General features: G+C 42.3%; 1 protein-coding gene across 4 annotated transcripts in view; it reads right to left on the reverse strand.

Annotated features, from left to right (window-relative positions):
* The window catches only part of DNAI4 (dynein axonemal intermediate chain 4), a 25490-nt gene extending 4521 nt beyond the window's left edge, over window positions 1-20969 (reverse strand). The window contains exons 1-14 of one of the 4 annotated variants that reach the window (XR_014157784.1): window positions 17712-19330; window positions 16993-17079; window positions 15046-15232; window positions 13598-13809; window positions 12063-12169; window positions 11120-11276; window positions 9531-9670; window positions 8366-8521; window positions 6442-6636; window positions 3542-3774; window positions 2697-2783; window positions 1512-1663; window positions 864-1021; window positions 12-127 (exon numbers count right to left, since the gene is read on the reverse strand). Coding sequence is in view for 3 of the 4 variants with exons in the window: in XM_081867172.1 (XP_081723298.1) it covers window positions 12-127; window positions 864-1021; window positions 1512-1663; window positions 2697-2783; window positions 3542-3774; window positions 6442-6636; window positions 8366-8521; window positions 9531-9670; window positions 11120-11276; window positions 12063-12169; window positions 13598-13809; window positions 15046-15232; window positions 16993-17079; window positions 17712-17719 (1995 nt within the window). In the remaining variant the exon portion in view is untranslated. Of the gene's footprint in view, window positions 1-11; window positions 128-863; window positions 1022-1511; window positions 1664-2696; window positions 2784-3541; window positions 3775-6441; window positions 6637-8365; window positions 8522-9530; window positions 9671-11119; window positions 11277-12062; window positions 12170-13597; window positions 13810-15045; window positions 15233-16992; window positions 17080-17394; window positions 17539-17711; window positions 19331-20086 lie in introns of those variants that run through there. The other 3 variants (XM_081867173.1, XM_081867172.1, XM_081867174.1) reach the window with 3 other exon arrangements.
* Window positions 20970-22141: the final 1172 nt, after the last annotated feature.

Raw genomic sequence — 22141 nt, forward strand, 5'->3', positions numbered from 1 at the left:
GATTAGGATACCTTTGGATGGAAATCAAAGGATAATCCTGGAGCTTGTCGAGATATGAGTGCTTCACTTTTCTTTTCTGCCCCTCCCTTTTTCTTGTCACTTGCTGTTCGCTTGAGTTTCATCAGATCTGAGTTGAGAAACAAATGCATATAGATGGTGAGACCTCCTGTTTCACTATGAGGGCTATGGGAGTGTTTCTCTTCTACACAACACATGGCCATTACAAACTCTCCTTGTCGACTATTGGAGCTAGTATAAGAAACGGCTTTATTTATTTCATCTCTGATTACCTATAGTAAACCCCTATAGTAAACCAGTGAACCCCTCGCATCCACAGCACGACCTGTGTGAACATGGAAACAGATTTCTGTACATGTATCACTAATCAGAAGGTGAATCCGCAAACAGATGCTTCCTGCTTACCTTTCCAAATCCAGCAACTGGAACTGTACATATAGGCCTTTTTAAAAGAGGCCCAAATCTTGCCAATCAGTTGTTTGGAAGGGGAGGCAGTAAACTGGAATTATTAACCTCTTTCCCCACCAAGCAGCTGGCCAATGGGATTTCAACTTTTTTTAAAGAGAGCTGTGTGCAAATAGCCCTAGTTCTTTGTGTACTCAATGGCATCACAGCCCTTATGTGTAATTCTCTGTGCTGTATAACCTGGAGTGTCTTTATTATTCCCTAACTTAATTACTTACTGAATTGTTATTATTTTATCCCACCTTTCAACATGTAGCAGCCAAAGTATCTGGCAATAATATTAAAAAGACAAGAACATAAGAAAGGTTAGGGGAACCCACACACACACACACCCCATTTAAGTAATTCCAGAATGTTTGGAGTAAGGTGACAACGCTTACCATTGCAGCTTAATCCTTTCCGAACAAACCACTTAGTCACTCTGCCGTCTGCTGATATGGAGACTAGTATCTCCCCTTTGTCCTCTCCTGTTATTCCCCTGTCCTGCTCAACCCACCTCAGCTGCCACACAGGGCCCAAGTGTTTATCGTAAGATTCGCTGAAACAAGAGATTAATACCAAACTCAGCTTTGGGCTGCATACAATTAAACTCAACACAGTAATAAAAGGGAAAAGTGGTATTGCAGGCAGGGTCAATCAGAGGGGTGGGACAAGGGTGTCACTCTTATTTGTGTGCCTTATTATGTTTGTTTTATGTGTGCGCCTTTTAATATTCTGGCTAGGCGCCTCAAAAGTTGGAAGTGAACTGGGCCTCTCTGGACTTCCAAGTATGTCTGATTGCAGGAGTTGGAGGTGGGAATGCAAGTACATATAGGAAGCAACACATGCAGGTAATGAAAATATGCCTGAAACTCGTCATAGAGGTGGGGAGAGTGTAATACAGTATAACCAATTAATCCTCCAGTTTTTCAGAATAGTCAAAGCCAAACAGAGGTGGGATTTGGAGATGTGTGTGTGTTTAGATCCAGACAAACGATATACTTTGCAATGTAATGAACAATGTGTGGAGGTGCCTTCACAAGACTTACCTGGTATCTAAAACTGAAGTTGTATGATGGGTCTGGACATTGTAGACTGCAATTGTCCCATTGTACAATCCAACTGCTAAGAGGTTTGGATTGGCTAGAGAGAAATCCAATGCAGTTACTCCATGATGAGATTGATAGACACGCTCTGGCCACTGGAAAATCAAATCTGTATTAACTAAGAGAGCATTCACACTTTATAAACAATCAGGGACCCCAGAAATTATTTAAAATTCAGGAGGGAGGATCTGATTGGCTGTGATTAAATTTTGCTTCCTTTTAAGGTGCATTTCTGAAACACCTTCAATGTTGCTGAGTGTATCTTCTTCGCATGTAGATTAGAATTTTGTTTAAAAAAGAAAAAAATATTGGACTGGATTCAACTAACCCAGTGCACTAGCAGAAGCCAGCACAATGGGGCTTTCTGCCCTCTCCTGACCCCATGAGCCCTGCTGTCTCCCCCTAATCCACTCTGGAGAGTTGGGAGTACCCTCAGAACAGTTTGCAGAGGAAGGTTGTCAGTTCATCTGGCAAGTGGAAATGCTTCTGCTGACAGAACAATAAGAAGAGTGGGACACTGAATTCATCCCATAATTGCTAGCAACTGATAAGAAATAAGATACTTTAAAATTCTGAAATTCAGTTATTGAACACTAAAGATACCTTACATTATTCAGAAAAGGAAGGGAAGAATGCCACAAAAATGCATTTTAAGTAAACTGCTTATAGGTTTTGATGATTAAATGATATATAATTCCTGTTAAATAACATAAATTAAAATAAAACAAAATGGAACTTTATCCATCTGTTGTAATCAGCAGGTACAAATGGAGATTTTACATTTCTGATTACTTTTTTGTAATATATGGTTCAAGGTTGGCATGTTTTCTTTACTATAGCATTTATAATATGGCTTAGTGATGCTTATGCATACTGTATGTTGGGAGGAAGTCAACTCAGGGGATCTTACATACAAGTAAGCTTAGATTATAAGATTGCTTTATATCTTAAGATAAGGATAGGGTATAAATGAGCTATTTGTGGTATTAACGGGGAAGCAAAGCTGAAGGCCTCGTGGGCCTAAGGAAGGGTAAAAAAGAACTTTGCTGCTACATCGCTGTTGTATCTTATCAGTAAATAATATCAAATTGACCAAAATCAAGAGGAACAGCCCAAGTATTGTGTTACCGTTGGGTTCTTCAGTGACCAGCAGCAAGCCAAGCCTTTCTTCTGCTCTTTAAAACGAAACTGTCCATAACCAACAGCCAGTAGATCCTAAAAACCAACAACACATGATTACACTACCAAGCCACAGCAACCATTGAGATGGCTATGTGTATGGCCTTTGAGGCTCTATTTAATTTGGAGTGAAAAGCTGCTCATTATGGATCCAGAGCAGCGTCAGTAGCAGCAAGACTGTTCACAGCTCATAGGATCCGGTCAGTGTTTCTGCCCCCTGCTGCGACCTTTAACAGCTGGCTCCTTCTTCCATTCACCTATCTATTGCCGCTATCATTATTGCTGTCCAAGTGTACGTATATTGTTAAGTGCTAAAGGATTTGATGCTGCTGAAAACTGGCAGTGATTAGTTAAGCTACTGTGATGTCATGAAGCTACCACAGAACAGTTTAAACTGCTGTGATCAGGAAGGTCCGGCCAACAGCATGTTTGCAAGTAGGCTACCTTTTGTGAGAAAAATGAAAAGCCCATCTTTCAAACAAACAAAAGACTGGTCACTCGCCAAATGTGGGCAAGCATTCCCAATAAATGCATGACAGAGAAACGCAGGAGATGATCTTGAGGGACAGGCTAAACACAAGCCAGCCTTTTCTTCTGTGGTATATTAATTCCAATAATAATAATAATAATAATAATAATAATAATAATAATAATAATAATAATAATAATAATAGAGTCTCTTTGCAAATGCAGCTTTGACAAGCTTAGAAATTCTACTCCTAAAGTGTTACTTAATTTTGACAGTGCAAAGAACATTTTTTCGCATTTTTCCCAAGTGTTTAGAGGTCACTTACAGGATTCACTTTGTTCCAAGCTAGGCAGCTCACATTGTTTCCTCTCATCAAATCACATGCATAGGTCCACAAGCCTTCTATATAAGGTGGTAGGATTTCCTCTCGTCCTGAACTAAAGTCTAACAGAAGTGATGACCTAACTGAGAGCACATCCTCCTCCTCCTCCTCCTCCTCCTCCTCTATGGATTCCTCTTCAAATATAGAAAGGCTATGTTCAGATTGGACAGTCGGCTCTAGGAACACATGTAAACACAGAAAACGTTGCTGTCCTTCCATCCCCAAATAGAAATAGCTATACTAGAACAGGCCAATAATCAGTTTAAACCAGTAGCTCTGTATCTGCCACAATGCCTGCTCCACATATGGGACGTTCTCTGTTCCTTCTGATATGAACGCCACTACCTGTTTTGTTGTCCTCCATGTTTGCTAAGTAATGTAGGTAGGAGGAAGAGTTTTGTCTGTGCCAGCTGGGATGTATGAAAATCCTGGTGCCCCTCTTATGATTTCACTGGTGATGAGCCCACAGGTGTGTGGGAGGAGCAGAAGCCTCCAAGCTTGCCCCCATCAGTGGTGTGGAGGGAATGAAGGCTTATCTCTTTCCTCCCTTAGCATGATCAAAGCCAAATTTGCCTCCCCTCATAAAGCTAGAATGCTTAGGACAGAACTTTCCATAGTATGCTGGTAATGATGGGGGGAAAATGACCACACTCTGACTGACTGATCTGTGACTGTAACCAGAGGAGACTGAATTTCCACAAGACATGGTTGTGATCAGATGGTAGGTGCTTCTGCGTAATTTCCTGCACTCTATAGACTGCCAGATTACCATTTTGTTGCTACTTAAATACATGTGGCCCAAAATTTTGCCCCAATGGAATTTAGCACTTCGTGATTGGTTTTAGGATTCCAGCCCAAAATGATCCATGACTTACTATTATATTGGGTTTTTAAAAAAATAAAAAAATTGTGTAGTTGAAATCTACACAAATATATGTGTAAATCGATATGAAGATTTCTGTTCTTTGAACAGGGTTGACTTTCAGAACCGCACAATTACGGTTATCACCGGCTATCTTTAAGGACAAGGGATGCTGGTGGCGCTGTGGTATAAACCACAGAGCCTAGAGCTTGCCGATCAGAAGGTCGGTGGTTCGAATCCCTGCAACGGGGTAAGCTCCCGTTGCTCGGTCCCAGCTCCTGCCCACCTAGCAGTTTGAAAGCACATCAAAGTGCATGTACATAAATAGGTACTGCTCCGGCGGGAAGGTAAACGGCGTTTCCGTGTGTTGTTCTGCTCCCTCGGCCTATAGAGTGAGATGAGCGCCGCAGCCCCAGAGTCGTCCGTAACTGGACCTAATGGTCAGGGGTCCCTTTACCTTTAGCTATCTTTAAGGACAAACACAGATTTGGAATCAAAGATTTTGAGTATTGCTGTGACTGTCCTGATCTTATGGTTTCTCGTCCCAACCAACGATGGAGCGTATCCACGGGAGGGCAGAGTGCATAACTGCAGTAGCCTAGTTGCTAAAGGATACAGTGGTACCTCTGGTTAAGTACTTAATTCGTTCCAGAGGTCCATACTTAACCTGAAACTGTTCTTAACCTGAAGCACCACTTTAGCTAATGGGGCCTCCTGCTGCTGCCGCGCCACCAGAGCACAATTTCTGTTCTCATCCTGAAGCAAAGTTCTTAACCTGAAGCAATATTTCTGGGTTAACGGTGTCTGTAACCTGATTCTCTATCGAGGGTCTTTTGGGGAGGCAAGGTGGCTTCCAGGAGGCTTCACTTGTGCTCACTTGTTTTAAGATCCAGGTCAGTGCTGTTTCCCTCCCTCACTGCAGAGTCAAGGAAGGAAGAACGTTAAATGACTAAGTGGCAAGGTTCAGTTGTGCCCAGAGGGGGCACTGTGTGCCTTCCAAGCTCCTCCAAGTCACCACCTCCTGTGGTTTCAAAGAAAGGAGAAGCAAGTCTTGCTAAACCAGACAAGCTCAAGTTTCCTAGCAGCAGTCTCAGGCGGAGAAGGGACAACCTGATAGAATGGGAGCTCCTTAGAAAGAAAATTATGAGGAGGAAGCACAGAGGCCAGCAAGATTTCTTTGTCCCTGCTCACCGCTTGTGGATTGGGGGCGCTGTATTCCCCCCCCCACCCCTGCCACCACAATCTGTTGGAAATAACTATATTAACTTATCCTAGCCTACCTCACAGGGCTGTTGCAAAGATTAAAGCAGGGAGGGGAGAATGAGGTGCACAACTGAGGTGCACAAATGAGGTGAGCTCCTGGGGCAGAAAAACAAGATACAAATGTATAATGTCATTCACAGAACCTTTAAAGGAACATAAACATGCCAAAATCCAGAAAAGCAGCCTCCCCCTCGCTTTAACTGCAACATTTCAGTTCTGAATTTTGCAGCTAAATACTAGGCCCCCCCCCCAAAGCTGCCAGCCCTGATAAACAAGCAAAATAATAATAATACTCTAAATATGTGCAGTTTCTCAACCTTGGTGTCTGAACTACCTGCCTAGCATAGTCTCCCTCACAGGGTGGCAATGATGCAGAGTGAGTGGGGCATGTGGGATGCCCACAGGGACGCTGCCTCAGGCATTTCTGCTGCCCAAGGCAGCTGCTTCACCTCGCCTCATGGGTTGGCCGGGCCTTCTAAATAGTGTTTTAAAAGCTTGTTTTTATACAAATCACACAATTTGTTTCCAGGAGCAATGGAAAATCCATTTCCATTTCAATAAAGTCTGTTGGTAATAAGGGTGGTTCCAAGATAAAAAACCATTCATTAGCTGAGTTAGAGAAAGTCGCAACAGTCTCATTTAAACTAAGAAATACTTGCAGTTACTTTTGCAAGGAAGTTTATCAGACCAAGATTAAAATGTCTGAAGAAAAATATACCTAGGAGGACAGGAAGCTGCCGATAAGCTGCTAGTTTGGGCTGGAAAATATTCTCCATTAGGACCCTCTCCATATAAAACAAATCTTGATTAAATTTTTCAGATTTCAGTATAGCTTCTGAGTGGTCTTCTATCTCTTCATGAATCCGGGAAAGAATTACACTTTCCAAGTCAATGATAGAACTTGTAGTGCTTTCTGAGGAAAGAAAGAGACAGATGTCATTTAGCAGCATAATCTAATTTCCCCCCAGAAGGAATTATGGGAAAAGAAACTTCATAATTTGCTTTCAGTATTACCCAGACTGCTTTTAGGTCTCCTGTTATCTAGAGTTAAAAACTGACAGCAAACATGTATTAAAAGCAGTATTCAGCTGCTTTTTTACTACTGTTTTATATTGACTACTATGCGATTGTATTTTGCTTTGAATTTTGTGAACTAATCTGTAATATTTGATGAAGAGTGGTATGCTCAGCCCCAATCCTTGTGTGTGTGTGTGTGTGTGTGTGTGTGTGTATTCCACCAAAAGGTCATTGGGGTTACTTAGATTCAAATAAGAGTTAACAGGAAATGGGATACTGTACATTCAAGATTTTGGGGATATAAATGATCTCACAATGTTAAACTTAAAAATACTGTACTTTCCCCATAGTGTCATTACTGAAGAATATTTAACAATGCATGATTGCCTATGGAATCCCACCCACATCTGTTCAGAGATAGATTGCAGCCTAAATTGTCCTAGTTCTTCCAACTGAGAAGTACTCCAAATACATGGATCTCTTATTGGTATTTCTCTCCATAGAATTAACCCAGCTTGTTTATGCTATCTTGTTTTAATTTCCTTTTCCATATTAAATCACATCCATTCCAATTTGACTAGGTTTACTTTATAGTTGGATAAATGACCAAATATTAAAGCAATTCAATTAAACTCATAAAAGATCTCATTTATAAATAGAACTTTATTTTAAATAGAAGTCATCATCTGCATATAAATTAATCTTAAACATTACTTATCCTACTTTAACCCAATTTGTATTTTCAACAGCTCTTGCTGCACTTTACCAAGAGTTTAATCAGCATAACAAACAGCAACAGCGCTAACAGACCTATTTGTTGTATGCCCCCAAATAAATCAGATTTTGTGAGATTCACTTTAAGCAGCAGGAATTTTAGCTAGTTCATAAACCAATTACTAACACTGAACTCCTCTAAAACTTGATACAGATAATTGCATTCCCAAATGCCATTCCTATTTCCTTTTTTGTTTCAGGTACAATGTGTTTTGTTTCTCGGTGGCGCTGTGGGTTAAACCACAGAGCCTAGGACTTGCCGATCAGAAGGTCAGCGGTTCGAATCCCCACGACGGGGTGAGCTCCCGTTGCTCGGTCCCTGCTCCTGCCCACCTAGCAGTTCGAAAGCACGTCAAAGTGCAAGTAGATAAATAGGTACCGCTCCGGTGGGAAGGTAAACGGTGTTTCCGTGCACTGCTCTGGTTCGCCAGAAGCGGCTTAGTCATGCTGGCCACATGACCTGGAAGCTGTACACCGGCTCCCTCGGCCAATAAAGCGAGATGTGCGCCGCAACCCCAGAGTCAGCCACGATTGGACCTAATGCTCAGGGGTCCCTTTACCTTTACCTTTTAAACAATCAAAAAGGCTGAAATATTAACCGCGAGTTACTTGATTCCATATTAAGTTACTGAGGTTAAAACAGAATTGTCCTCTTCCTACTATACTTTGCCATCCCCAAATCAGCATCAATAATCTCTAGGGTCTTAACCTAGTTGCAAGGGAGACAGGCACTCTCCTGTGTAATTGCATGTATATGATCATTTGTTTCTTTTTTATTATTATTATCATGGCATATACGTAATATTTGAAACTTTTCATGGCTAGCAAAGATGCAGAAATAATGAATTTACCTCTCCCTATAGAAGCTACAGATATGGCTCTGTCGCGTTCCCTGTATAGAGTTGACTTACTGCTGGTCACACTTACTGGTCTGGTACTTTTTTCTGCGATAGCTGCTTCCAATGCATTAAAGGAATCATACAAATCCCAGGTAGTGGCCATTATCTCTATAGACAAAGGACATTGTTAGATAGCTCCTTGTTCTGCATGTGCATGGCTTTATGTTACAAACGATTGCAACTAAATGGGTAGTTATACTTTGGAGTAGCAAATGGCAAAGATTCATTGAACGAGCTCGTTGTAATCAGCTGGGGTGAGTGCCGTTGGAAGGTGCGCAATCCTTTCTACGTGTGCATAATGTCTCGCGTTTGCAGCTGCATATTTTTCTGGGAGATTTGAAACAATGTGATCTGAGACGTTTGCCAACTTTCTAAAGGGTCTTCTCAAATTTTAATGCAATATAGTCCCCTAGAGGGATCTACACCTGCATATACCCTACCACACTTAAAGAGTATGAGTTACTAGTGCTGCCAGATCATCATTTTCCCAGTGAAAACTATATCAGTTTTGAGGCCTGGACAGGTACATCTCCCTATAATCTGCCATTTTTATGTTCACTCACTTTTTACGGGGCAATGAGGGGGAAATCCACATGAAAACACCAAGCCTATTTCATCTGGTAAAGTACCCCTGTTTTCTTTAAATGCTATGGGGACGGCAGTACTGTATATAGGTTGCCCAACCACCATTTTAGACTGACAGGAAAAGTACCGCCTGTTGATGGTCCTCTTTAGATATCTTAAAGAAGCAGAAGCTCTATCCCTGGTGGAATGTGGCAATCCTATGCCCACAGTGATATCCAGATATTTTATGAGAAGATGTTGCAAGTAGATAGATGGAATTATTTTTAGAAATACAGTGTTTTCTTAATTTTTCCTTTGGGTTCTGCAGCAAAATCTTGGTGTTCCATGTGAATGTTTCCTGCTGAATGGAAGCTTACGTGAAAAAAAGTTTGGGCCAAGAGCCGTATACATTCTTATTTACCTACATGAGAAAAGATGGAAAAGATGATGCTTGGACTTTGCTCCCACATAAAAGAAGCTTTGGTTTTGTCTACAGGTCTTTCTCCATGCCTCTTTCAGTGAGCTCCAAAAACATTTTCAAAATGTAATTTACCTTTGTCATCCATGATAATTTTGTCACATTGCATTTCCTTAGTCTTTGGTGCACCGCCTATAGTTTGCATCATTCTGTTGACATATCGGTCATTGCCAGCTCTGTTTTTACAGAGTTCCATATAAGCTACATTCTTTTTTCTTTGAAAAACAAAACATATATATGTATATTAACAACAACAACAACACCTGTGTACTCCAACTCCTCCTTGTTTTGTTTTCCCTTCAGGGACATAAATTTTCTTAGAAATAAGCATGTAATGGTGTGGTTTTTACAAGTAGTTGTAGAACAGTGTGCTTAAATGGCATTACAATAGATTGCAAGATTCTTCAGAAACGATTATTGACCAGATTGTTGAAATGCTGCAATGCAGTTATGTAGCCTTTAGAAAGGTTATGTGAATTGCCTCCTCCCAACACAGAAAATTAAAGTTGTGTTAATAATGTAATCCAAGCTCTAACCTTGACCTTCTGCTGTTTTCCTGCAGGTTAATATGACCAAGGGTTTTAATAGTTATAGCTTACTTCCAAGTAAATGTGATGAACAGATTTGTGAATACGAATTTGTTCATAGTTGGGCGGACTGTGTTTAGGATTGCTGCCAAAGGAAAGGGGTAGAACCTCTCTAGTCTAGTGCTTGGAGTTTTTGTTAAATCAATGCTGTGTTATTTTAACTTACAGAAAAGCCCAAATCCAATGGTAAAGAGAATACTTTGAGGATAATACTTCGAGAGATGTCATTTTAAGGCTGAAATCCTAATCCCACTTATTTGGGAGTAATCTCCATTCAATTCAGCAAGGCAGGGGTGGGGTACAACTGTTTTCATCCTGGGGGCCACATTCCCTTCTGAGCAACCTTTCAGGGGCCACGTGATAGTTGTAGGCAGGGCCAGATGCAAACACAGAGCAATGAATGTGAATTTCACCTTTGTACACTTGGCACATTTCAACCCACACTCACATGCCCCGCTCTACCCTTTCATTAAGGAAGGCAGGCTGTCTTAACAGAGTTCAAGGGCATATTCCAGCAAGGCAAAAACACTCAAGGAGAAAGCAAAGCAGGTTCAGTGGGGGTGTGGGGGGTGTGACTAGGAAGAGTCCGGGGAGCCAGGTAGGAAAGCTTAAAGGGGCACATTAGGCCCTGGGACTGAGCTTCCCCATACTGGCACTGTGGGTTAAACCACAGAGCCTAGGACTTGCTGATCAGAAGGTCGGTGGTTCGAATCCCCGCGACGGGGTGAGCTCCCGTTGCTCAGTCCCTGCCAACCTAGCAGTTCGAAAGCACTTCAAAGTGCAAGCAGATAAATAGGTACCACTCCGCGGGGAAGGTAAACGGCGTTTCCGTGCGCTGCCCTGGTTCGCCAGAAGCGGCTTAGTCATGCTGGCCACATGACCTGGAAGCTGTACGCTGGCTCCCTCAGCCAATAAAGCGAGATGAGCGCCACAACCCCAGAGTTGGCCACGACTGGAACTAATGGTCAGGGGTCCCTTTACCTTTAGGCATGGTTAGGATTGCACTGTAACTTTCATTGAAAAGCTAATGCTACATGGCCCAATGGATGGGCCCCATTGCATAGAAATTGTGCCTACCTCACAGAGTCAGCTTCCTCAGACTCTGTCGACAGCATGACAGTTGGCATGTCAAATAACCAAATTGTTTCTGTCTCCGTAAGGAAAATATCCACACGCTTTTCCAGGTCTCGCTTTGTCAGTGGCTCTGGCATTGTCTCTCGCCTGACCTGAACATCTGCCAAATTAGAAAACCATGTGAATGAATTAAATAATGTCAAACCTTCTGATACAAAGCGGCCCCAAACCAGGATGCCATCTTTTCATGACCGCACTCTCCTGGGAGTTGTGTGACCTGCATGAGATCACCCCCCCCCCAAAAAAAGCAGTTTTTTTCAGGGCAGCGATCTTGTGCTGTGCCCCAAAATGTATGTATTGGGGTGGCATGCCCCCCAAAAGTGCAGCCCAAAATCACTGGCCATTTGGGCCGCTGTCGTCTCTCAAGAAAAGACAGGATGTCCCGTTTTCTTTCTGGGGCAGTTGACGGGTTTGTAATGTTTTGTGCTAAATAATTAAGAAATCATATGTAAACAATACAAGGGTTGTTTTTACTATAAGATATGCTACTATAAGATACAGCGTGTTGGCCCAGTAGAGCCTACCTATATGGTGCAAAGGATGCACAGGTGTTGCCAACTCACGTTTTCCCATGCTTTCAGTAAATTTTGTTCAGTGAAATGTGACATCGCCACATGCATTCCCCTGCCCTCTGCAAGCAGTAGCCATGAAATGGAGCAGGGACAGAGAATAGTAAAAGCAATGGCAATATACCATTCTTTTACCAGATGTTACTAGGGACAAAAGCAGAAGAGATGTGGGTCAGTAGCAGCCATGCATCCCCGTAACATGCGGTTGGCCCTGAATATTTACTGACTTTGAGCATTTTGGAATGTCACGTGACATCCTAAATGTGATACCACATGAGAAAATTCCAGTGTATTGCATTTGTATAAGTTTACTCTACCTATAAAACTAGCAAGCGCTTCATGTCTGGTTCCAGGTTCTATAATTTCTTCTGCCAATGATTCAGTAGAAGTAGTAGACTTTGTAATACTGCTACTACCATAAGTTCTGTAGTTTGTGGGGGGAAAGAGGAAGTTAGTAGTGGAAGTAAAATAACAAAGAATGCCAAAGCACTTATAACAGGAATATGAGGTGCCAACCAATAAAATCCCACAGCAGTTGAATTGCCACAGAGTATTTATTTCGGATGAAGAACCACTAGGCTGCAGAAGTGTTTGAGCTCCCATCAGACATAGAAAAGGCATATGGTACTACCTCTCAATTTAAGTACATGCACAACTTAAAAAATAAATATCCACTGATACCCTATCCCAGCCTCAGCTATTTGTCCCAGTAAGGAAGCATCTGTTAGGGACAATAGGAACTTCCCTCTCTGGGCTAATGACAGACTTGGAACTGGTGTGTGTGTGTGTGTGTGTGTGTGTGTGTGTGTGTGTGTGTGAAAGAATGAATGAATGGAGCCAGTGTCTCCAGCGCAGGAGGGAAATAACTCAGGATGGTCTTTGAGTATGTGAATCAGGATGCTCTATGAATACAGGCATACCTCAGAGATATTGTGGGTTCGATTCCAGACCACCGCAATAAAGCGAGTCACACTTTTTTTGTTTTGTTTTGCAGTGCATATAAAAGTTATGTTTACACTATCCAGTAGCCTATTAAGCCAGGTCCCTCAGCTACAGGGGGAAAACCCGGCCCCAGCCCTAGCCAGCTCCACTCCCAGTGCCAGAAAAAGGGCAGGGGCAGCAGTGGAGTTTCCTTCCCCATGAAGGGTCTGGGCTGCCTGCAGCTGCACCCATGTCCTTGTAAGGAGCAATAAAATGAGGCATGCCTGTACCGAAGGAAAATGTCACAGCCGTGGAACTGATTGGACACTGATTAGGAATGAGCACTGTCTCATCCTTGTGACTCCACGAATATCTGCCAGTTTACTTGACATGCCTATGATTCCTGGTTAAAAAGAAGTTAATTCTGGAACTTCTGAATGAATAGGCCTGCCACAAGAGAAGGTTGATATGTTAGGAGAAGGAGGGTGATACACTCAATCAATCATCCTTCAACTGCATGATAATGAAACAGAAAAATGGATGGATCCTGCTTGAACTGCAGTTTTCATAATCATATCTAAATCTGACTAGTCATCATTTTAAAGGAGACGCCCTTTCGTGCAAAAGTTCATGGTGCAAAGCCCCTGTGGCAAGAACAATCCATCCCACATTATTGCAAAGCTGCCGGTGTTGGCTTCAGAATTTGCAGCCTGTTAACATCCACAACTTCTGCTCATACAACTGGAATCGGAGAAACAGCCCACAGGTGCATTAGACAGGCCTATAAAGACCTTTGCCCTTTTACCCACCCAATACAACTAAATTTGCAACAAAAAAGGCAGTAAGAAAACACCAAATCCCTTTTCTACCCACTTCTGAATATTATGTATTGCTGTTGGAGCCCAAACAGGTTTGGGATGCCATGTCATACCTGGAGAATGGGCCTGCTAAGCTAATACTTGTCCCAGATGCCTGTTGCAGAGAGAGGGATGACAAGAATTCTGTTGGCACTGCCCCAGCGAAATCTTGGGTTGATAAGATTTTGCTTGGTCTGTGCATGGGCCCAGGGGTGGGTCCGGCAACACTTGGCTCAGGTTGGTAGAGTGGACAGGGAGTCACATCTTTTCCTAGGTCATCAAAAACCTGTGGATACAACAAAGTTACAAGACCCCAAAAAAATTATGTATGAGCCGGTTTTTGTTCTCATCACAGCTAAAACCAATAGATTTGAAGCTAATTTATTGAAACTAACAGAACAAATCATTTTGCATGTCTATTCAATAGAAAGTCGCATTGAGCTCAGCTGGATTTTCTCCCAGGTAAGTGTGCACAAAACTGCAGCCTAACATCTCATCTTATCCTTTTCTGTTCAGAATTAACTGTCACAGAGGTAAATGGCTATGGTATTGCAGCCTAAAGCTCCCTCCTATTCACATTTGTATGAGACTAAGTCTGGTGGAATGTAATATGACATTCAGGTATTCAGGAGCCTCTGACACTCTTTTCCTGTAACCAACTTCTAGATGTCTGCAGCAAACTCTCCTTGATGATTTTCATAAAGTGGATTAAGGCATTTTCATTCCACCGGTTCTTTGCATATGGTCAGAAGGGGATGGTGTTGTTTTTTAATATGGAAATTTAAAACCTGATTTTATTGATAGAGTATATTGTTGCTTTCTTGTAATTTGAATTGTAGTGGTATTTTTGCAAGTAGTCTTTCCAGGCTATTGGCAATTTTTTTATGGATTTACTTTAATAGGATTGACTGTGTATTATTTGATAATAGACTGAGTATGTGGGCCTGTGAAGAGTCCTCATGCCATCACACTTTCATGCGAACACATGTATGTACTCAACTGATATGTGTAATGAGCTCTTTAGCTCAGAGTCATGATGCGTCATGGAGAAGAAACATGCTTCACTGGCATATGGGAGACTGAGTACTCGGATAGCAGACCAGTACTCACACAACAGGTCAATGACCTGGAAACATAGGGTTGTCTTGAAATAAGTCATACTCAAGAGTAGAGCTGTTGAAATAAATGGAGATAAGTCATGTCCATTGATTTCAGTAAGCCTACTCTCTTGGGTAGCTGGTTACAACCCATGGTCCATATGATCAACTGCAAAGCACAATATGTAGACATCATTACTCTTACATTATATAGCAAAACACTTTGCTTGATGGTTTATTACTGGAAACAGTATCAACAGTATCCTTCACATTTTTCCACAAGTCTCTACTCAGAAAATAGCTAGCCTTCGTTATAAGATTGATCTCAACACACAAAGGTTGTGCAGCAAACGCCTGGCATCGCCAGCATCACCCATTTATTTATCAAATGTAGCTGTGTTACTTTTGTTATGTTATGCCATTACCTGGACATGAGGTTTGCAACTTGCTATGGAGCCCCTTTCGAAAGACTTTCCTTCTGAAGAAATCAGTATGCTCCTGCGAGCCAGTGATCCAACTCTGCTAGCAAGCATGGTGCTGGTGAAGCTCATTTTCCTACCAGAAGCTGAGGACGATGCTAACTTCTTCACTGTGCTCTGGTCTTTTGAGGTCCTGGTTTAATAAAAAAAGAAGTGAGATTATGTGCCAGAGCAGTAGCTTCAAAATGGAACCATTCTGTCAGTTTTTGTTAGCAGATTTTATTTTATTTCACAATTCACAAAACATTTTGCAGTAAATGCTCTCATCCTTTTCAGTAATTGCCACAGAATATTAAGAGATTCAATCTCAGGCATTGCGTAGGCTTACACACTCAGTTTAAGTGTGAGTTTATCACCTTCCATGAATATCCTTGCAGAAGGACTGCCGAACTGATCAAGCCTTTAACTATCACAATACTATCATATCTTGTGAATCCAGTAAATGGTAAATGGAAGGTAAAGGGTGTTTCTGTGCGTTGCTCTGGTTCGCCAGAAGCGGCTTCGTCATGCTGGCCACATGACCCAGAAACTCCCTTGGCCAATAAAGCGAGATGAGCGCCACAACCCCAGAGTCGGCCACGACTGGACCTAATGGCCAGGGGTCCCTTTACCTTTATATATGCTACATTTCCTCTTTTTTGTGCTGCATAAATAGCCTAGATACAGGGTTCAAAATTAGCAGGGCGCCAGGTGTATTTTGCACCTAAAAGTCTCCATTTGCGAACACCTCAAAAAGTCTGGGTGTCATTTTTTGCACCTGGCTGACACTCAAGGAGTTTAATCATAAAGATTAGAGTGTTTTGAAAACCGAAGGTATTCAGAATTTCTTCTAAAAATATGATATTAACCATGTGTCACTTATGTGAATTGCATATGAGTTTGTGCTCTTATCAAAATAAGTAAAAAATGTAAACCCCCCCCATTGGCAACCAGACATTCTGTTTTGGCACCCACAACCCAGGTCCCAGAAGCTGTTTGGCTCCTAGCTTTTCTATCCCAGTCAGCGACGTAGCGTGGGTTGTCAGCACCCGGGGCAAGGCAAGTAATTTGCGCCCCCTAACCCGGGGCAAGGCAAGTAATTTGCGCCCCTAACCCCTAACCTGCTGCCGCTGCCAGGTTCTTCTTGCTGCTGCCTGGGCTGGGGTAATCACGGTAAGGTAGCCATGGCGGCGGCGGTGGGTCCGTGTCAGGTGATCTGAGGCAAGTTGCCGCTGGCGCTGCCGCCCAAACGACGCCGCTTGCCTGGAGGAGGAGGGCAGAGAGGCGAGGAAAATGCAACATGGCCCAGCAGCTGCAGGAGCAGCGGCGGGGCTGTGAGGAGGGGCTGCCTGGCGCGCCCTCTGCAGCCCTGACGCACGGGGACCGCTGAGATCCGCTGCCTGCCGGACGCCTTCAGCCCGGACGCGCGCACAGCTCGTCGGTTCCACGAGACATGGGGCTCTGCTACAGCCTGCGCCCGAGACTCTTCGGCGACTCCGGAGGCAGCGAGCGCCCCCCCCCAGATGTTCCCCCATGTGCGGCCGGCCCCCCCTGCACCCCCACGCTACGCCACTGATCCCAGTTTCTAACACTGCCTAGTTATGTGGGAAGGATCACACACATAGCTACTGTGCCTTCTCTCTTCACACTACTGCCTCAGTCTCTCTGGTGAAGTCTTTCTTTCTTTCTTTCTTTCTTTCTTTCTTTCTTTCTTTCTTTCTTTCTTTCTTTCTTTTTCCGCTTTGATTCAGGCACCTTTATTTTTTATGAGTATTCCCAAAATTCACGAGGCAGAAAGGCCTAGCTGTTATGTCATCACAAAATGACTAACATTTATTGGTACTTTTCCTGTGAACCCAAACCCATTTTCTCCCTAGACATTGCTACTTGATGTGGTAACCCATTGGTACTTACTTATTGATGATGATGCTCTGTTTCCTGCCCCTGTTGAGCAGGTTGCCTGCGGTAGTGTTGGACATGGTTGAGTGTTGTATCTGCCTTCTGGTGGGACGAAACACTAGAATAAGCAGCAACCACAATTACCACTATGGAAGAGGATAATGTGGGGAAGGGCTTGGGGTAGGGAGCTCTGAAAAAATAGGACCAGCTCAGTGCCTGGGCCACTGGGATATCAGTTTAAAATCTGAGCCCCAAAAAGAAACATTCACTGCAGCGCCTGTTTCTCTTAACAGCTGCTGCTTCAACAAGAAACTGTTTACATGGTTACCATGGCAGCTACCTTTGGAGCATGCAGCCATGTGATTGGCTGCTAGTGAGACAGAGAAGCTAGATCAAAAGACAGATTGGCTCTCTTACATTTGCCTGCAGCTGAGACTTGTTGCTCCTTGTGGAGAAATACTAACTGCACCTCCTTGCCCCCTTGTTGCTGCTGCAAGTGCCAGGGATGATTCTGGAACTGAATCTGCTCAGTTCAAGAAACTTCATTCCCATGGTCAGTGAATGCTGCACTTTATATAAGGAAAAATTGCACAATCCACTCTGCATGTGAATTTGACCTGCTCTTGTCCATTCTTCTTTCCTGCAGTCCTGAGTTGCCATGCAATGCAATGCCATCTACTAGTATTTCTCCCTCAGTAATGCTAGATTTCCATTGCATCAAAAACTTGACATACCTTAACATTGAAGCACATGTTTTTGCATGAAGAAAGTACCAGGGTATCTCCAGTTATATCTCTCAGGATATCTCTGGTATCTCTAGTTAAAATGATGATAATCCTGAAAAGGCAGAAGTTTCATGTGTCTGGAAGGTGGGGAAGTGACCTGCCCTGGATACAGTTACACTCCCCTGGAACAAGTAAGACTGCAGTTTAGGGGTGCTCCTGGATCCAACACTGCTGCTGGAGGCTCAGGCATCCTTGATGGCTAGGAATGCCTTCTTTCAGCTGCAGCTGATTGACCAGCTACAACGTCTTTTGGACTTGGCCACTGCACTCCATGTTCTGGTAGCTTCCAGGCTTGGATTATTTCAATGTCCTCTATGCGGGGTTACCCTTGAAAACGATGAAGAAGCTTCAGTTAGTTTAAAATGCAACAGCCAGATCTCTGGCTTGAGTTCTGTTAGATCTCTGTTAGAACCCCTGTTTTAAAACAGCTGCACAGTTTGCTGGTTCATTTCCATGCCCATTTCAAGGTGGTCACGTTAGTGTTTGAAGCCCACAAATATCTGACAGATTTAGTTGAGATTCCTGCATTGCAGGGAGTTGGGTGAGATGACCCTCGCGGTCCTTGCCAACTTCTGTGATTCCCTTCAGAACCTCTTAAATGCTAAGATTGGCTGATGGGACTTTCTTAGTAGTCCCTCTGCCTTCAGAGGTTTCCGGGTGTTGGTCTAGGAGAGGGCATTCTCTGTGGAAGTGCCTAAGTTGTGGAACTGTCTCCATACAGGTGTGTCTGGCACCTTGAATGCTGAAGACACACCTCTTTGCCCTGGCTTTTGACACATTATGTAGAAGTAGGTGTTCTTAGTTGCATGTTAAAGTGTTTTATATGCAAATCCAAAAAGATCAGTACTCCATAAAGATACTACGATTGCATGACTAAATGTCACCAAAGTGCATGAAAGGAGAAATATGATTGCACTTAAAAGTACATTGTTTTATGGAGCTACATCATACATTTCCAGATGCTTGGCTCGTATTGTCAGCAAGGAAACCCATATATAATGTAGATACTGTATCTATACAAGTTTCAGGAAAGAGAGAGAAAGGGCGTGTAAATTAATGTTTGTTTTTAATGCAATGAGGGAATCTTGCATGAGATTTGTTTCTAGTACCATCATAAAAATGTATGATTAAAATTTATTGGTTCTCTACCTTTCCAGTCTGCCTTGAATGGTTTTGACCTAAGTTTCATATCATTTATTATGTTTTGAATCTGATGAAATACCTTGGTAAGACTGTTTCATGCTATTCTTTCTGTGAGACAGAAAATTCAGTCACTTTTGTAGGAATATATATTTACTAAAAGTAACTTTAGACAGGGCTGCAGTCTGAGTTGCCTTTTAGAGCACAAACCGCTGGAGGCTGGTAGGATACCTATGTAATAATTTTGTTCAATTACACAATTATAGGCTGAGCATATAATATAAGGATGCAGAAGGAAACACACAGGATGGTTCAAGTTCTGATAAACTTAAATCAGCTACAAATATGCAAGGAATTCATCTGCACTTGTAAAGATGGCGGCATTGATGTGTGTGGTGAACATAGTTAATAGTTATGTGGGTGTTTTGGGTTGGTTTGTTTTTTGTGTGTGTGTGTGTTTTTTTGTTTTGTTTTGTTTTTTTTGCATTCGCTGCAAAAATTTAGAACACCAGTGCCTGTTCAACAAACAGTGTATGCATGAATGAGTGATTGGATCCATACAAATTATTGTTGTCTTACATGACAGGGGTATATCATGCATAAAAATTGTTTGTCAAAATAATGAAATTGGCTACAAACACTAAAAAGATATTATTCCGAGTTGAACAATTGGAGGGAAGGCCCTGTTTGGTCGAGATCCAGCCCTGCTAATAGACTACAAAAATTATTTCATAGTGCTCAACAAATACCACTGGACATCTATGAACAAATGAAATGCACTCTCTCCCTCATAAATAATTTGGTAATGTACTTACCAGGGACGTGGGTGGCGCTGTGGGTAAAACCTCAGCGCCTAGGACTTGCCGATCAATGGTCGGCGGTTCAAATCCCCGCGGCGGGGTGCGCTCCCGTCGTTCGGTCCCGGCACCTGCCAACCTAGCAGTTCGAAAGCACCCTCGGGTGCAAGTATATAAATAGGGACCGCATACCAGCGGGAAGGTAAACGGCGTTCCGTGTGCTGCGCTGGCTCGCCAGATGCAGCTTGTCACGCTGGCCACGTGACCTGGAAGTGTCTGCGAACAGCGCTGGCTCCCGGCCTATAGAGTGAGATGAGCGCACAACCCTAGAGTCTGGCAAGACTGGCCCGTACGGGCAGGGGTACCTTTACCTTTTAATGTACTTACCTATTTGAAGTCAGAAAGAGATTGGATAAGGGTGAACTGAGGACTTGTCCACCCTGGAGCAAAACATGGATTTGCACCTTCCTGTCTCTCTATTAATGTAGGGGCATCCATGTGACATCCTCCCCATCCCAGTGGGATCCTGGACTTTCCCTCCCCTTTAAAGGCAAGTTGTTGTTTTTTATCCTTGCCATTTTGAACTTTCAGAGGACTGAAAACCCTGCACTGAAAGAGGCAAAGATAAGGTAACAACAGTTACAAGCAAGTTCTTTGTTTTGCTACACTGTGGACAAGCCCTAGAACACAATACAGATAAGATGGAGTTGCTTCTGGTGGGAGGCTGAGCAACCTGCTAGATTCTGGATCTGCCTGCCTTAAATGAGGTCACCCTGAAAAACAAAGTTGATGGTTTGGGAGTGCTCCTAGAAGATGGTCAGATAGTGGGCATGGTCAGAAGTGTAATGTTAGCTGGTGTGCCAGTTGCACCTTGTTCTGGATAACAAGGACCCTGCAGTGTGTTTCATACCCTGCCATCAGTTCTGAAATGTTCTGAAAATTGTTGAGTTGTTACATGAAATAAAGGCAGATTTAATGGTAAGGGGAATGTAAAAAATAAGTCTACAGTGCTGTGGGATTTGAAAGAGACAGCTGCTCTTAAAGAATGGTTAACACTCCAGTAGCTTGCAATGCATTTGTACTCCACACAAGAATCAAATATAAACAGAAAAGAGCTTGTTTGAGACATTTTAACCACAATTTTATTCTACAGGAAATGACAACTTTTGAAAACGTATCTTTTGTAACTGGAAACCAGATTAAAGTGATGCATCTAAGGATTTGGATCATATTAGAAACTTATATGTAACATTTCTGTACATGTAACATCTGCAGGGAAACTAACCTTTTTTTGGGAAACTAACTATTATTTTTGTTAAAAAAATATTTCCATCATATTTTGTTTTGTGCAGATTGGTAGTTACCAGCACTAGTCAGGATTTGGGAAAAGAACCAACTTGCAATTATATAATGTTAAAAGAAAAGGCAGCCAAGTATTTCCCATAAACTAAATACACTGTTTATATTATCTTTTTTTACTTGAAATACCATGTGCACCATGTGAAATACCATTGCAGTGTTATAGACACAATGCATGTTCATGTATAATTATTTTATCACAATGCATGTTATACTGTATATGTACTAACATGCACTGTGATAGTATGGTAATTGTGTTAAACTGAGACACAATTTTGCAAGCTAAACCTAGTTTGATAGCTTAACTGAAAGGGGTAATGGTCTATAAATGATGCAAATATTCCCTCTCCTATGGGCTCTCCCAAATTTCTCCTTTATGATTCTTTTTAGAAAAGCCACTATTGTTTACAATATTTGCAATTTCCGCACCTATGTTTAAAGTACATAACTCCCCACCCCCAAAGTCCTGTGAACTGTGGTTATTCCCCATAGATTTACAATTCTCAGCACCTTAACAAACTACAGTTCCCAGGATTATTTGGGGGAAAGCCGTGTTCTGTAAATGTGTAGTGTGGATGTGACTAATAAGAGCACACACAGAATGTTAATAAGCACTTCTCTGAGTAGGCAAAATGTAATTGGTTTTCTGTTTCAAAATCTAAACAGGGATTTCCTGGAAACTCACAATTCTGTCCCATGAGGTCTAGGATGCAGAAGTGACACAATCCAGAGCTCACTTAAGCACATTTGAATCCACTGAATTCAAGGGCTTAGATGCATATAATTAAATGCATGTACTTGTGAACAGTATATAACGAAGGCAAATAATTAAGATGCATGAGAATCTGTAACACACAATCAAATTGTGAAACAAATAGCTGGGAACAATAAATAAATTAGAGCTTGTTTAATAAAAGTTAAAAGCCCATGAAGCAATTTTAAGAGAGACTTTATTTCACTTTATTCCTTGATTTCTCTGTGGATTCTAAAATGTTGTGATTGCCTTTAACACTTAAATTACTGCCCTGTATCTAGACATATAAATTATAATCCATAAAACTCTAATTCTCTTTATGTATGTGA

The sequence above is a fragment of the Podarcis erhardii genome, assembly GCF_964252035.2.
Source record: "Podarcis erhardii genome assembly, chromosome: 6".
NCBI lineage: Eukaryota > Metazoa > Chordata > Lepidosauria > Squamata > Lacertidae > Podarcis > Podarcis erhardii.